Genomic DNA, 17,800 nt, shown 5'->3' with positions numbered 1-17,800 from the left:
AGGCGGAGGCTGCGGAGCGGGCCCTCGACCGGGCAGGCGGCGGAGGCGGCGGGAGCAGCAGCGTCGGTGAGGCGGCGGAGCGGCGGCGGCGCCCCCTGCAGCCCGGCCGGGTAGGTGCAGCGCGGCTCAGCCCGAGCAGCCCACGGGCGGCACGCCCCGAGGGGGGCGCGGGGAGCTGGGGGCGGTGCTGGCGGCGGGGGCGTGCCGGCATCCCGGCCCGCTGGCCGCTGGATGGGGATGCCATGCCGGCTGAGAGGGGGGCCCCTCTCAGCCGTCTGGCCCCTGGCTCGCTTCTCCAGGGAGAGGGGGATGAGGGAGCACGGCAGGGGTCCGGCTGCCCGGGGTCACTGCTGGGCAGCGAGAAGGTCGGTGCTGTTATAGGTAAGCCGGGGTGCTGCTGTAACGTTCTCAAGTCATACATCCCGGCAAAGCACCTCGAGGTACCGGAGGCTGTTGTGCCAAAGCCTCTCCAGCCATCCCATGTGGTGCAGTCTGCAGCTGTCAGAGGGACTGTGGCCCATCAGGCCCGAGGTTGGCTCCTGTTGGCTACCGGCACCCCAAAGCCCACCCAGTCCTCCAGTCGGAGGCTTTCAAAACAATGCCAGCGTGCTAGCATGGTGTAACTCGTTGATTGATGTGCTTCTAGGGATGTAGCTAGCTGCAGAAGACTAAAGCAGGAGAAAGGCAAGGCATGACTCCGGGGTCCTTGGCATCCTGGTGTGGCTGCTGGATGCCTCTGTCCCTTGGGGAGACTGCAGCCATGGTTCATTAAAATAGCAATGTCCACCTGTTTCTTCTGTCTCAGAATAATCTCTCATTCCCATGTTGCAGTGCACATGACTGAAAGAGGGACTTCTGGGTTGTCTGTGATCAAGAACTAAAATTAGTGTAATGAGGTTTTTGAGCATAGAGTTTTAATGCCTTACGATTAGTGTTTCCTAAACAGCTTCTTAGGACCACATTTTGTTCCAGTTTCTGTCCACTGAGTGATGGAGTACCTAAGGAACTGATTTTACATGTCTCAAAGTCTGTGGATGATAACTTTTAATTACTTATAGACAAAAGGAATATTGGAGATAGTTTTATTTCCAGAAAGCTGTGATGTCTGCATGACTACTGTGTGTGCAAAATTATGAATGAAATGCTAAGGGATGTTAATGGGTTAAAAACTATAGCAAATATTCAGAAACAAAAAGCATATAAAAACAGTTCTAATGCCTTATGTTTTAGCACTGGAAATCTCTTGATTGGGGTTAGTCTTGATGAGCACTGGTAGAATTGGTTTGTGTTTGAATGATTTAATCCTTCAAATGAAACCTGTAGCACAGTCTTAAATAATTTTCAGTTCTGTCCCCTTGCTGAATTACTCAGGTTGTGGGTTATCGATGCCATGGAATCTGTATATGCATCGGTGTGAAATGTCTTTGAGTCATGCCATTACCAATAAATGAAGTACGAACACAGTTTTGCTTCTTCCTGGAATAGCTGGGCTTTGCATGTGACTCTTCTCCTCACGTGCATGGTGTTAATGAACCCTGCTGGATTTGAGTAATCTAGAAATAGATGTGCTCCAGGCCTCCAGAAGTTTGTGTCCTGCTGGTTTTGATCTTTGGCTAATACTGACTTGCTGACTTTGGAAAGGAGTCAAGCTCTGTGTGATACTACAGCGCTCTAAGAAGGCTTCTTGCTCTTGAGGGATGTAGTCCGTTTCTCAGAGTAATTGCAGTATTTATTTAAGCCAAGGTAGCTAAAGTTAGTGATCCAAATTTGTTTTGTCTTGACTTTGCAGATAAGATGCAGGTTGATGCTGTTATCTATATAATCACATATCTCAGTGCTTTCTACTTTGTTAGCAAATACTGAATTGATGGCCATCCTTGTGTTGGATTAGATGACTATTTTAAGTGGTTTGTGACTTACAGCCAGGAAAAGAGTAACATTACTGTCACTAGAAGAGACGTATACTTCCCGACCCCTGAAAGTTTCTGATTTAGTTGCAGGAAAAAAAAAATATTACCTGAGATTTTTATCAAGTTGTGCTAGGATAAAAATTGAAATCTGAGAAACGTTATCTTGTTTGAGAATTTCTCTTAGTAGGTTTTATTAATCTGTTTTCCCCTGTAATCAATTTAGTATTAATTTACAACAAATGAAATAGTAAAGAAAAAAAATACCCATTCTAATCAGTTGACCTTTTTTTAGGAATTAAATCTTTCAAAGCTGTTAAGACACCTACAAATGTTGATAGAAAGCTAAATGTATTTCTTCTCCCCCTCCAAAGGCTGCATAAGCTTTGGTACCAATGTACTACTAAATCTGGTTAGGGCTATTTCAGAAGCACAGATAAGAGTCCAGGGAATGGAGCCATCCATGTAACAGTTGAGCAGATATCCAGATATGACTTCTTTGAGGGCTTGTATGCTTTTCAGAATCGTCCTTGACTGAAACAAAATTGATGGAAGTACAATTTGGCATGACCAAGCTGACCCTGGGTTCTATGAGGCAGTTTCTTAGTGTGCATACCCTCCTGTCTGCTTTGTCATTCAGAGTTTTTTGTTTAGATTTTGAGAGTTAATAGATTGCTTGCTCTCGTTTCATTTTCAGCAATGGAATTGTTTTTATTGTTTTCTCAACTAAAATTGACTTAGTAACTTCAAATGAGTTTACTAAAATGAGAATAAAGAATTCTTTAGTATTTGTCAACTCTGGGTATCACTGAAATATAACCTGACAAAGAAACCTTTTAGAATGCTTCTGACTGAAATAAAAGCTGTCTTCATAAAACCAATCTTTACAACTCTTTTTCCAGAGTTACTCATTAAGCAGTTTCTTAGTTGAGAAGGTATAAAAAGTAAAAATGATTGAATTTCCAAACCAGATAATATGGAAGGATGAAATTCTGTAAGCACTTCATAAATTTGCTGTTATAAACAGTTCTATGAGCAATGGGCTAGTGAATGTTGGCTTCCTAAGAACATGTCTGCAGATCCAGCTTCTGTGTAGATTATCTGATACCTAAAAAGGGCTACGCTGTGGCATTTTCTTCTCTGGGTTTTTCTAATAGGGTTTCTATCTCGCTGCCGGTTTGCATGAATTTTCTGGAAACATCTTGCATGTGTGAGGAAGGCCTGCTTTTACGTCTTTGGTCCAGCTCCATACTAGCTTCATATTTAATTGGATTGCAGATGCCTGGTTTCCTTAGGGACACAAATTAAAATGGTGCTGATTGATATAAGGAAAAAAACATTTCATTGTGAGGACAGTCCATCAGTGGAACAGGTTTCACAGAGAGTCTGTAAAATTTGTCTGTGGAGGTTTTCAAGCTGTGAATGGACAAGACGCTGAGCACCATGGCTGTGATTTGTTGTTGTGCCTGCTTTGTATAGCAGGCCGGGCTGGGTCATCTCCTGGGTGAATGAGTATTGTTCTAAAAAATATGGCTAAAAGGAAGGCAAGCAGGAACTTTCGTGTTGTGACTTCTCACTTTCAAGAGGTGAAATGTTAATACTTTTTTTAATGCAGAGAAGTTATATTCAAATGTAGTTACTTGGTGAACAAGTAGTATTTGCCTTTGGCTAGTAAGACCCTGTCTCGTCTGTTACCTTGTTGTTTAGTGTTAAAATACTCCTTATTACTGGAAGGGGTAGAGCTGCAGTAGTGATCTTTGTTGAAAAGCTTAATGTGATTTTACATTATAACGTGATCACAGAATCATCTAGGTTGGAAGAGATCTCCAAGATCACTGAGTCCAGCATCTAACCTAACACCAACAAGTCCACTAAACCATATCCCTAAGCTCTACATCTAAATGTCTTTTAAAGACCTCCAGGGATGGTGACTCAACCACTTCCCTGGGCAGCCCATTCCAATGCCTCACAACCCTTTCAGTAAAGAAGTTCTTCCTAATATCCAACCTAAACGTCCCCTGGAGCAACTTTAGTCCATTCCCCCTCATCCTGTCACCAGGCACGTAGGAGAATAGACCACCCCACACCTCATTACTGCCTCATTTAAGGTACCTGAAGAGCACAATAAGGTCGCCCCTGAGCTTCCTCTTCTCCAGGCTGAACAACCCCTGCTCCCTCAACTGCTCCTCGTAAGACTTGTTCTCCACACCCCTCACCAGCTTTGTTGCCCTTCTCTGGAGTCGCTCGAGCACCTCCATGTAGTTCTTGTAGTGAAGGGCCCAAAATGTTGTAGATGTTGTAGAAGTGGAAGGGAACATTTAGTGTTACACTTCACTGGAGTTTTACATATTGTTATGCTTGTATTATCTACTTGAACATTAGATGCAGGAATAGATCAATGGCTAAAATGCCCAGGAAATGATTGAATGACCTGTTCAGAACTGTTCACATTAATTGAGTTTGGATTAGGACATAAGCTGCTGTAATGATTCTTTTATCATGTTCTTAACTTGTGTCCTTTAAAAAATGCTCTATCTCTGAAAACTCGGTGGATTAGTAGTTTTTGGTAACAACGGTTGGGAACAATTTAAAATAAATTCACCTTCAACAACATAGGAAATGGATCAAGACTCCTTCGCTAGAGTAGCTCAGGTTTAATTTTACTGTAGTGCTTTTGTGTTCAATTTGCTGGTTAAGAATGGGATGCATAGTGACAAAACGTTTATGAAGTTATACGTAGAAACTGTACAAGCTAAGGCTTGAAGATTGTCCAGAATAAGAGAAATAAATCCATAGAAAATGAGTATGGATAATAAACTGAATAGTAATCTAGGTATTATCTGAGAGCTTGAAGGGATAACTTAAAGTTGAAATTTCATGACCTTTATGGCAGGACATCGCTGTATCTAATGGATACAAGTGCACTAGGTGAATAACTTAAACTCTTACTCTCAAGCAGTTTGTTTAAAGACCAGCTGAATAATCTTGTACGTGGTACAGAAACACATCTGTTTGGATTGAAGACCAGCTACTTGAAAACTGGAAAATAATTCTGTATTCAAGATTCTCTTTTGCTATTGTTTTTACTTGTCTTTCTCTTGAATTAATGACTGGAAGTCACTTTTCAGAAAGTTTGCTGGTTAAGAAAACTGAAATAAGTGGATGCGATGTACTGTATAACCTTTATATGCTAATATTTCTGTTTTGTGAGATAGACTTGGCTCACGAGATGTCTACTTCTTCAGTAGCGTCAGTGTGTAAGCTGAAGGATTGAAATGAAGGAACTGTTTCCAGTGGAATCTAATATTTTGAACCACATCTCCCTCTTGCTGATCTGAGCATGGTGTTATCCTGTCAGCTCTGTCATTATCTGCAGCAGACCATGGGGTTGGTGCACATAACCTGCTATCATGGAGTGACTGATAATAAAGCTTTAGCCAGAGAATACAAATACCCTGTTGACTTTAGTTTCAAAATAGGATTTCAAATCTTCATTTTACTGCTTGGATTTTGATAGTAGAATGTCAGACTATTCACTGTGATTTATTCCCTTCCGTATAGGTTACTGTTCACCCACACCCATGGTGGTATCAAAATGTCTTCCAGACTTCTTGCCAATAAAGATTAGAAAACAAGACTAGCATCTGTCAAATGGGGCTCCCTCCCCATTTCTCTCTACACACCGTTCCTTTGGGGGGAGAAGAAGAGAAGAATAGCATGTGAGTTCTTTGACTTTTTTTTTTTTTTTTTCTCAGATTAAATGAATTCAGTTGTATATTTTGTCCACAAATTAAGATTTTCATACAAATGGTGCCCCCCTAGCCCAGCTGTTGGGGAAGTACTAGACTATTGCTGGTGGTATGTTTTAGACAGATGAACAAACACATTTGGCAACAACCCTTCAAATAGGTGACCATGAGCAGATTAAATTCTCTTTTGCAATCTGACTGCAGTCATCTTCCTCATCTATATTTTGACCTCCAGCTATCCCACCTTTCTGGAGGGATTAGGATAGGGTGTAAATCCAAATTCTGGAGCAGGGCAAGGCAATAAAGCTGTGTACGCTTCAGAGGAGGACATTGAAAGGATATATGCATTTCAAAAATTTGCCCTGCTTTAGCATATTTAGCTATCAATGCCATACAGCTGTAGTTTTTAATGACATTTTTTTGCTACTAAGTTAATCTTGCAGTAGCCTTTTTTATGTCAAAGCTCATACAGCAGCAGATTTCTTTAGGGAAAGGAGAAAAAAGGAAATTCGAGGTCTTGCTGGCAGTCGTATTTAAGATGTGTCAACATACCAGATTATCAGAGTATCTCATCTAGGCACTGTGACATTCAGGGTGAAAAAGTGTTGATATTCTTCTTTCATAAAAGAACTGATGGCAATTTTTTGTGAAGACAGCTTGCTAAAATTCTTCTGTTCACGTTCTCCAGGAAAAAAAAAAACAAACAAACAAAAACACACACAATAAAACCCACAAAATACATAATAGCTTGCAGGTAGACATGAAGAGATCTCAAAGAAGAAACTTGAAGTTTTGTTTAGATAGCAGAGAAGAAACCAAGGGATTCCATCCTCCTACCCCCTCACTTCCTACCCTGAAGAAGGAATTGAGCTACTGGCTAGTATTAATGAGACCACTTCTTTGTTTTAAACCTTCTGCTCTTACATTTTGAGGAATATATTTTTGAGATTTTAATTTTTTAGTACTTTTATTGTTAAATGTTGATACTTCTATTGTTAAAATGTAATATTGTTAAATGCAAGTGCACGTGTTCAAATATGACATTGCTTTTTAAATATTTATTTTTCAGGAAAAGTGCAAAATGTTTCAAATTCCTGTTCAAAATCTTGATAATATCAGGAAGGCTCGAAAAAAGGTGAAGGGCATTCTTGTGGATCTTGGCCTTGACAGCTGCAGGGAGTTGTTGAAGGTAAAACATTTGAAATAATGTAAAACAATCTTGGAAAAAAACAAACTCGAAAATTGTTTCAGTGTTTAGTGTATATATCATGTTCCTCTGCCCTAGATCTTTATGGTGGGGTAAAGAAAATTGCATATTGACTTGAAGGATTACTTAAGTATGAGTACTTATTTGCTAGGTGTGGAACTTAGCTTTTTAGTACATCAGGCTTAAAGAAAGAAGCTTCATTTCTCAACAAGATGTGTTATACGTGGTGCTGCCTGTTCTCTGCTAGTAATAGTTCAACAAAAGGAAACTACAACTTGAAGAAAAACACGACACTAATGAAATGTCACTTGTGTATTACACAAAAACTTTTAATGGTTCTTTTAAAATAACCAGCACATGAAGACTTGAATCAAATCTCTGAAGAATATACAAATTACTGGAATTTTTAAAACCAACAAGCAGTTGGATCCACGTAATCTTGCTGCAGGCCTCTAAAACTTGTCTTCAGGGAGAAATACCAAACTTGGCTTATTGAGTTGTAGTTCAGTTCTGTATCTCCAAAAGCATCTGTAAGTGTACTGAGGTGATCAAAGTGAATTTCATGCCATTGTCACGACTTACAGGGGAAGGTACTGTGCAACATGCATGAGGAATTTACGCCATCGGATTGGCAAGCCTAGTACCAGAAAAAATGCAAGTATTAGTGATGCAACTCAGTTACTCTAAACAGTAGCATATTTCAAACAGCTGATAAGTGGGCTTTTTTGGCTGTTTGATATGTTCATAACTTCACATTGACTGTAGGCAAGAGTTTGGATTAATTCTATGTGATGGTACTAAAATAACTTAATTCTGCGTAGGGGTGCTGTTCTGTTTTTTGTGGTGTTTTATTTTTTTGTTTTGGAAAATGCATAAGCATTTTTTCAAATCATTTACCTAAGATCTACATGCATATCTAATTCTGGAGCACTCTTGGTTATTGTGGTTGAACAATGTTAACTCTAAAATGTAAGAGCTCAGAAAGTGTATTTGTCTAGTGATTGTTGTACACTGTTTTCATTGTGTTATATATGGTTTTGAGATTAACATTCAGAAGCTGTTTTATTTTGACCCTTTGAAGTAAACATGTTTTGATTGTTATTTTTTTATATGGAATTGATTACAGTCTTAATTTTTGAAGGCTCTTTAAGGTTTAATGGTGAATAAGAAATACGTTTTTGTTTCATCTTCCAAAAAAAAAAAGTGGTGGCAGGGAACCCAGTGAGCATTTTGATTCTGGAAATGATGTGAAATGCAGGCCCACAAAATAGCATTTTAGTGTATTTTGCAAATAATTCTCTCTCAACCAAGCTTATAACTTAACTTTGTTTATGACTTGACCAGCAACAGTGATTGTTTTTAGAACTTGATTTGTATGTGGCTTGTATGATGACTGTCTGTCTTTTTAGTAGAAGAGGGTGTCTGATATTGTGTCTGATATGGTGTAGGAGAGAAGTAGCTTAAGGTTTTTTGTCTTTTTCTTCAAATATTAAGGTGGATTTCTGGACACGGTGCTTTTGAGGAGGCAGGACAATTGAGGAAACTGTATAAAGTGATATGATGCAGACCTTGTCTGGGCTTAAGAATGGATTTAAACCATTCTAATAAGGCATGACAATGCACAGTAGCTTGAGGAAAGTGAAGGAACTTCATGTACAGCTCATTATTTCTTTCTAGCTCACACCAGCAGGATTAGGTGTTAGGCTCAAAAGTTCTTAATTGCTCTCTGCTAGGAGGGTAACAACCTTTTGTGCTAAATTACATTTGTTTGTCAAAGTAACGCTATTAAGTGTGATTACTTTGTAATGTCAGAGTTTTTCCTTTGGTAAACTGTTTTGGTTTCTTTAGCGTAATGTGATCTTTAATATAATCTTCATTTAAACCCTGGGCATTCTCTTTCCTCTGTCAAAGCAATCACTGTTTTTCAGATAGAAGAAAACAGTTGTCAGTTTTAAAACGTTTTCTCTTCAACTTAAAGAGCGATACCCACTGTGCATCAGGAATAATCCAGCTTCTCAGAGGGTTTTATTCTCCCGTTGTTACCCTTTACGTGTTCAGTTTTCCTCTCTGTTTTCCTACCCTTCTTGAAATAAGAAACCTGGAAAGAGCATAACAGGCTGTTTCTGGGACATCAGTTCAGAATAATTGATAATTCAGAATAAGCCATTTGCAGCACTTACCAGTTGTAGTTATAAGAATGGTTCTTTATCAGTGAATATTTCTCTGTACAAAATAGACATTTCTGCAAAATGATCTAGACCTACTAGCACACGTCTGGGTTGTAAGAATCTGGTGTTTGAGTCTAGGAGCCTCTCTTTGTGGAGGGTACTCAAACAAGAAGCAAAAAGTTTCAGGTAGGCCATAAACTTAAGGAAGCTCACTCTGGTGTATTTAACTCAACAATTGTTAGTAAATCTTGAGTCTTTCTCTATCAAGACTTAAAATCACTGTATGTTATAAGGGAGTGGAACTTAACTTCTCTTGCTCAGGGTAAGGGTTCTCTGTAAGTTCATGAGCTTTCAGGAGTGTTTAGCTTAAGAAGAAAACTTACATAGTACCAACACCTTAATTAGAATGGAAAAAGTTGGTTCATTGTTCTGAGCTTTTCAGGATTCTCTTTGGGGCAACTTCCAGGTTGAAAAAGCTAGAAAGCAGCTTACTGCAGACTTGATTACACTTTTCTAAATCCTGGAAAAAAGTTCATTTAAATCAAATTATCACTAGCATGCCTTTCTGTTGCACAGATAGCAATGCTCACATTAGCACCATGCAGGCAGGAACCTAGTGCAAACAAAGCCTGCATTAAGTAGCATTGACTGCTACAGGATTTTTTTTATTTTTTTATTTTTTTTTTTTGCTATTTATATTCTGTGTTGCTTGTAAATATTGCATCATGTTTTTGACCACAAACTGTGAGGATGCATAAATTCCACTTCTCTTGACGGGGAGCTAATCTTAGCTAGTCTTAATTACCTGCTGCTGCTGCTCCAGTAGGTTTTGGTGCATAAATGAAAACTTTGTACCATCTTTAAGCATCTTGCAGAAATTTCAAATGAAAAATGGTTTGTGGAAGGGAAGGGGACTGCGAGGGGAGAAACTATAGTAGGTTCTGTGGGTTAAGCCTGGTTTTATAGCCTGTGTTTCACTTAAGACACTCTATTGTATGGTTGGAGTTGGCCAAGGATCTTTAGAAATGCATAGTAAACAGGAATCTTTTTATTTTTATTTTTTTTTATTTTTTTTAATGAAGTTTGTACTTGGAGGTATGTAGGCATCAGAAAATTGGAGAGGAACTTTATAGTAGTAGATGACTTAAGGTTGGGGAACTTATTGTTCTAATATAATTGCTTAGAAGATCGCTGTAAGGAAAGTTGTTTAATATGGTTGTTCCAGATATAATAATAATGCCACTCTTACAGATTTAAGAAAAATACTGCTACTCCTTGAGAAAAGGTTCTGGGAATGTCTTTGTCTTTGCAAGTTAAAAGCATAATAATGCTATGGAAACTTAATACTAAAACCTGTTGCAAAGTAAACCGTAGTGATAAGTTAATAAATGGAAGTAAATGCTGAAATACTACAGTTTTAGAAGGAGAAGGTAGAGGGAGAAAACATCTTTCATTGTTCACTGAACTTGGCTAGAAGCGAGGGAATTAAAGTGTAAATGTTTTTGCTCCTAAATTATTTTAAGTAACTCTGAAGTTCTCAGAATTCCCACTATCACAGGAGGCAGTCATTTGAGGTAAAATAAATCAAAGTTGAGTTAGAGAAGTAACTTTGAACTGAGTTTTGAAATCTGTATCTGAATGCTGTATGAACTTACATTCATCCTGTTCACTTGCTTTGTATTGAAACTGTTTTTGAGAACAGACCTACAAAAGCAGAATATTTATTTTTTTCTTTAGAGTCTTAAAAGTTTTGACCCAGGTGAAAAATACTTTTGCAACACTTCATGGAGTGATGTCTCTCCTTGGGAGTCTGTGGGCAAAAGGAAGGTAAGTTTTTGTATTAGAAATTCTGAGTAGATGTACATGTGGAATTGCTGTATCTTACCAATTTCAGAAGTCCTACTAAAGCTAAAATACATTTTTATGGGTAAAATTAAATAGGTTTGTTTTCTAAATACTGTTGGGTAATAATCTTGTCTGTTATTTTCTGTAATTTATCATGTTATAAAGACTACTCTGTATGCTGTTGGGAGTCTTGAAGGATACTACCCTGAACATTAATATTTCATGTATCATGCTAACATTCTGCCTTTTTCGCCTCATCTGATATGTAGTCTTAACGTGGTTTTGTACACAACATGCTTCTTTTTTCTTCAAAAGGATGAAAATGGGATTGCATAGGTAGAAGTGGATTAAGCTGAAATTCTTGTTAGTACCTTGATTTAGGGTTGCAGTGTAAAACACATTCCAGTTAGATGTGTGTATGTGAAACAGCTTTTAGTTTTTATATAGAATCTTGTGTGAAGCTAGGATCTCCAAGAAAGGCAGGGTTGAGGTGGACAAAACAAATTGTAGAAATCCTGTATAAAGCATAGGAGCATGTCCAGAGAAAAGGTAGTCTTTTCTGAGTGTTGCTGAAGAGTCTTGAGATCCTTTTCCATGAGGAAGGCCTGTACAACTTCTGAACAGTAGTAGGTCTCCTCTTTTCATCCTAGTAAAAAGGCAATAGTTTAGAATTGAATGGCGGTGGATTTGTATGGCCAGGATTTTTTATCTGCATTTACTGTGCTTAAAATGAGAACTAATGCCTTCAAGTACAGTAGTTGCCTTTAATAACAAAGCCTTCAACAGTCAGGCTGACCAAATCAATCAGACTGCCAAGCTCATTTAGTAGGAAGTGAATTCCCCTTCTCCCATCACCTTTGTCTGCTTTGTCTTCTAGTTCTTCTTAGTTCTTTTCTGAACTTGGATTCACAGGTTTAGGACCAGATGTTAATCCTATTTGCCAAGCAATGTCTTTTGAATGCTAAGCTTGTCTATCTCTTCAGACAACGTTGGTTCTTTGATCTATGGCATTCACTTATCTGGTTTCATGCTGCCTAGATTTGGGAGGAAAGAAGATGGTCCTTCAAGGTGTCCTATTCCAAAGTTGCTGCAATAAGAGAGAAAAAGTTGTCAAGTCTGTGTTCTTAAAAATGGCTTCATAATTAGCTTGTATTGCTTGGAGTAGAAATGAGCCCACTTAAGGCTTAATAAATTACAAAGGAAGAAAGTGGGCACAAATGTTTCTCCCTTTAAGTATGTCAAAGTATGTCATCTTTAAGTTTGCTTTTCAACAAGAACAGATCTCCATTGAAACTGAGAAGATACATGCTATGCATATAGTGAAGGCATTTTTGACAGGTGATAGAGCAGACTTACTTTAGAACATGTAGCAGGGATTTAGGAAATGGCAGTTTCTAAGTGGATTTTTGTTTTTTGTTTGTTTGCAGAGATACAGAACAAAGCCGTACTGCTGTAGTTTATGCAAGTTCTCTTCAAAATTGCTTACTTCATTCAAGAATCACTTGCACCGTTGCCATGAGGATGAAATGGACCAAGAGCTTGTGGTTCCTTGCCCAAAATGTGCATTTGCTTCTGAGCCAAAAATAGTGGGAAAACATATCCGGATGTTTCATTCATCTAATAAGAGAATACAGAACTATACAGTCAGCATTTTGGATGGCATGAAACAATTCAGGAGTGATATCATAAACTTCACGTGTCTAAAATGTAATTTTACAGACACATTGTATTATAATATGAAGAAACATGTTCTGATGAACCACTTTCAAAACCTAATAAGTATATATTTTGGCCAGAGATCTGATGAAAGTGAAGAGAATTCTATTGAGCACTACTGTAAAAAATGTAATGCTTCTGCAAACAGCCAAGATTCCTTAATGTACCATGTCTTGACAGCTGAAATACACAGAGACCTGGAGAACAAACTTCGGTCTCTGATTTCAGAACACATTAAGAAACCTGGACTTGTGAAACAAATGCATATTGCTCCAAAGCCTCCCCAAAGTGCGGCTGCGCCTGCTCCATCTTCAGGGCCTCCTGCAGCCCCAGCAGGTTCCATCACAGCTCCACCTTGCATCCAACTTGCATTTCCACAGAACAATCAAAACCAGACTGTGGTGCAGTCAAAACCAGTTCAGAACACAGTCAGATCTCTGACTGTTCCAAGTGCCTCTGGTAGTGTTCCACATACAACTTCTGCTCCAGTTGTTACCCCATCACATGTTACTCTTGTATCCAGTCATCTTCCTGTAGGTCAGAATAGTGTTAATATTCAGCCATCACCTTCTCAGCCTATAATTGTTTCTCATGGGCTTCCTCTTAATCAGCCTGTCAGGACTGCGGCTGTTCCTCTTCATCATTCTGTTGGGACCCTAAGCAGAACCGTGGCCCCTGCAGTTCTTCCTCTTAATCAGCCTGTTGGGCCTGGACTCTTTCCTATTAATCAGTCTATTGGTACTATAAATAGTCCAGTTGCAGCTGCGACATTACCTCTGACTCAACCTGTCAGCCCTGCGAATCAGCTGGTTGCACCAGGAGTGCTCCCTGTGAATCAGCCGGTTGCCCCAGGAGTTCTTTCTGTCAACCATTCGGTTGGGAATGTGAGTAGACCCACTGGTCCTGGAGTCCTTCCTATGGCTCAGACAGTTGCATCAGGGGTTCTCCAGCTTAATCAGCCTGTCACACCTGGAGTTGTTCCTGTCAGACAGCCTGTCGGACCTGGGTTTCTTCAGCTTAATCAACCTGTTGCCCCAACAGTTATCCCTGTAAATCAGCCAGTTAGACCCGCAGTTTCCCAAAATGCAGCTTTTTTGACTGCAGGTTCTATACTTCGGCAGTTGATTCCAACTGGGAAGCAGGTTAATGGGATTCCTACATACACGCTTGCCCCAGTTTCAGTTACTTTGCCTGTACCTCCTGGTGGTGGAGTAGCAACGGTTACTCCACCACAAATGCCTATCCAACTAATGCAGTCTGGAGCAGTAACTCAGTTATCTCAGTCACCAGCTAGTGCACCCTCTCCGCCTGTGCTTTTAACATCTCAGAATATATCATTACAAGCTCCCCCACCTGGTCCTGAAACAAGTCAGGCTGTCAGGCAGGCTAAGCAATGGAAGACTTGCCCTGTTTGCAATGAGCTCTTCCCGTCAAATGTCTATGAGGTACACATGGAAGTGGCCCACAAACATGGTGAAGTAAAAATGGAGGATACACAGCAGCCTGACAAACTTGCAGCTTGTGCACCCTTTCTAAGGTGGATGACAGAGAAGACTGTCCGGTGTTTTTCTTGTAAGTGTTTTCTCTGTGAGGAAGAGCTCATGAAACATCTCTTGATGCATGGCTTAGCTTGCTTGTTTTGCACAGTTACTTTCCATGACTTAAAAAGCCTTGTGGAGCACAATAAAACTACTCATAATGGGAAAAAGCAGTTACATGCAGACTATAGCAACAGAGGATTTCAGTTAGGTAACGAGGCTCAGGGTGATCTTGTATTTCCTCACTTTGATTTCAGTACGGTGTTACCAAAAGAAGACATCGGTGAAAGAGAAGTACATTTGGCAGTGCTTGCTGGAGTAAATTCGAGGACGCTAGTCCCCGTTTACATCAAAGTGAAACCTCAGGCAGCAGAAGTGAACAACAGGTGCAGCAAAAAAGTGTTAACCTGTCCCTTTTGTTTTGGAACATTTGTTAGTCAAAGAACCTATGAAATGCATTTGAAAGAAAGGCATCATATTATGCCAACTGTACATACAATTTTAAAGTCTCCTGCTTTCAAGTGCATCCACTGTTGCGGTGTGTACACTGGAAATATGACTCTCACAGCTATTGCTGTGCATTTGCTCCGTTGTAGAAGTGCTCCCAAAGACAGCAACTCAAGCGTGAAGATGCAGCTTGAACGTACTGAGAAGAAAGAGTTACTGTTTGTGAATGGTGAAAAGCATGATTCCGTGATACTTAAAAGAAAGCTATCTGATTCCTGTTTCCTTGCAGAAGACCAAAGGAATAAGGAACAGCAGCCTCTAAGCTTATGTACTGGCATAGCTCTATCCCCAGAAGAAGAATTGTATTCAGGGCTAGTGCCTTTCAAACGACAGAAGATGAATAGGACTGAGATGAAGAAAATTCCTTCCAGTGAGGATCTGCATATTCTAGCAGTAGATCCTAAACAATATGATCACAATTCGTATGATGCTCAGAAACAGTTTTTGACAGACTACTTTCACGAGAGGCCCTATCCTTCAAAAAAAGAGTTGGAATTGCTGTCGTCGCTGCTGTATGCTTGGAAAATTGATGTGGCGTCATTTTTTGGGAAAAGGAGGAATACATGCTTAAAGGCAATAAATAATCACAAACCATCTGTGCTTCTGGGTTTCAGTATGTCCGAACTAAAAAACATTAAGCACAGTTTGAATATAAAAGGTGAAGCGTTAGATATGTAAACAAGCTTTTTATAACAACTAAAAGCAATCCATAATTGCATACTTAACAATTTTGCAATTTATTATATTGAAATATTTGTTTTAACTTGCAGACTGGCCTGTTGAAGGGTTGCAGTAGTACAGAAAGTCTCATTCAGTTGTGACTGTTATTGTGAAAGGCACACGTAGTTGTGTGTTTGAAACAGCTAAAACCTTCAGATTTACACTTCTGGAATTTGTTTTAGCTTTTTACTTTTTTTTTTTGGAGTATGATTTTTTTTTTTTTTGGTTGTTGTTCTGTTTCCCTTTTTCCTCCTCCAGGCTCCCATTAGACTTTTTATACCACCATGTAAAACTTTTGTGCTGTTAAATACAAATTTTATTTTATTTTTCTGCAATGTCATCATCTTTTCTAAACAATAAAATGTATAATGTTTAAAATACCGAGGTAAACTAGATGAAATACACCTATTTGATTATTTGTATTTTTCAGTACTTGTAATTTTTTAACTTTTTTTTTTTTTTTTAATCTGCTGAAGAACTGCTTGTAGCCTTTACATCCATTGGTCCCTTCAAATTCTGAATGTGCTGGTAGCAATAAAGTTCCTGGCATTCTCTTTTCTCAGTCATAATAATACCTGTGCCAGTGAAGTCTGGTGACTCATAATACCTGACTAGTATTAACGTGGTGGGGATTTGAGGGGCTGGGGGTGCCTACTGAAGTGTTACAGTTAACTGACTTGAAATGGTTGTGTTTATTATCTGTTAAATAGATCTTGCTAACCAGAACTGTTTACTCCTTTTTGTAGGTGTTGAAACCTGGTTGTTAAAATGCTGTTCAAAGCTTAGTACCAGCATTTAGTTTCTTTACTTTTTCAAAAAGCAACGCTGCTTTGGATTGTGTCACATTGCTCTGATAATGTGGAATATATGACTTCCATGCACATAACTCTTCTCTGGAAGCCCTATCCAAGTATCACTGAAGCTTGGTGAAAAATCTGATTTCTACTTTCATTTTAAATGGGCGTTGCATGAGGTAGTAACTGAGCAGTGCTTCTTCCCCAACAAATTAGGTCTATCTTTAAGTGCTTGAAGGGAGAAATAATACAAACACAAACTGGTTGAATAGGTGGCATTAAGACTTCAAATTGCTCATTTTCTGAAACAGAACTATATATATATAGTGATTATTCTTATTACAGAGAGCATAAGAATGGTATAAAGCTCTAATAGATCATCTTGTTCAGTATGATTTAATATCCCTAGGTGGTTAGAAGAAATTGTATATTGAATTACCGGTGGTTACACTGAGGTCTTCAGTTCTGTTTCTTTTTTCTGGATATGCTTGGTTTCAGCTGGCTTGTAAGACAGTGCTTCGAAAATTCATTAATAGCCAGTCGGTAATAACCTATAATTTTTATTTTCTTTCCTCCCCCTCATCTTTCCTAGAAGAAAAAAAAAGGGAACTGTTCTATCAGTTAATTTGTGCCACTGTTATAAGGAAAGGTAATGTCCCCAATCTATTTCTATCTTTTTTAATTAGTAGGCATATGTTTATCCTATGCAATATTTTTAAAGCAGATGCAGGATTGTTTTTGTGCTGTTTCTAAAAAGATATGAAATTTAACATAATTTTGTAGCAGCCTACCCGAGGTTCTATAAGCAATTAAAATTTATATTTTTGATGCTATCTTGATATTTTCATATTGACCCCTTCAAAGAGTTTTGTAATGTAACATGCAGTTACTTAAACAGTCTATTTACAAAAATCTATTCGTTTAATACCAAAAAGACTTAGTTGAACAAACTGAATCACCTTCTATGTGTTTGCCCACACCTGCCACCCTGCTGCAACAAGTAGTAGTGCATACTTAGAGCTTACTATTAGCTCATTTAAAAGTTAGTGAATAAACGGTCAAAATTGAGATTTAGGCATAGCACAGTTTATAAAGCAGTTTGAAAGAGTCTTAAGTGAGAAAGAGGGATGCTGTAAAAGTCCTGAAATCTTAAGCATTCATTTTCAGTCTTCAAATGTTGATACTTTGAGCTGTGTCATCTTTGGGGTAGTTCTGCTGATACCGGTGAGACTCCGGCAGGAAGGAATTTGCCAGTGTGCATCTGGGGAAGGCATACGATAAATGGTTGAAGATTCATTCACCTTTGAGATGAGAGTGCTGCTTGGAGTGGGTAGCTGGGAAGTCATATCAGAGTTCATCTATGCTTGGGGCATCAAGGAAACAGTCCAGTCTTACCAGAGTTTTCCTACATAGCATCTAGTGGTGATGTTAAGCATTCTATATATTGGATTTCACAGTTTTAAATAAACCAGCTTTCTAACCTTCTCTTAGGTGTGTGCGCAAATAATTGTGTGTGCTGTCCCCCCTCCCCCCATTTATTTATTTATGAAATAAAATATTCAGGGAACTTGGTGTTGAAAGACACAAAAGTAAAGTAGGACCTAGATCCAGATGCTTTAGGTAGATATTAAAATGAAATAGTGCCTTAT

At 38.9% G+C, this 17,800-nt stretch overlaps 1 protein-coding gene across 1 annotated transcript; it reads left to right on the top strand.

The window, feature by feature from the left end:
- The first annotated feature begins 85 nt into the window (after window positions 1-85).
- On the top strand, window positions 86-16,176 carry ADNP2 (ADNP homeobox 2). Its single transcript, XM_035318166.1, has 5 exons — window positions 86-110; window positions 5,123-5,626; window positions 6,726-6,845; window positions 10,769-10,858; window positions 12,304-16,176. Exons 3-5 carry the CDS (start codon window positions 6,738-6,740, stop codon window positions 15,313-15,315), a joined length of 3,210 nt encoding a protein of 1,069 aa, XP_035174057.1. The 5' UTR covers window positions 86-110; window positions 5,123-5,626; window positions 6,726-6,737; the 3' UTR covers window positions 15,316-16,176.
- Window positions 16,177-17,800: the final 1,624 nt, after the last annotated feature.

This window comes from Oxyura jamaicensis, chromosome 2, assembly GCF_011077185.1.
Source record: "Oxyura jamaicensis isolate SHBP4307 breed ruddy duck chromosome 2, BPBGC_Ojam_1.0, whole genome shotgun sequence".
NCBI lineage: Eukaryota > Metazoa > Chordata > Aves > Anseriformes > Anatidae > Oxyura > Oxyura jamaicensis.
The sequence above is the reverse complement of the archived record's forward strand: the minus strand, read 5'-3'. Positions and strand labels throughout refer to the sequence as shown.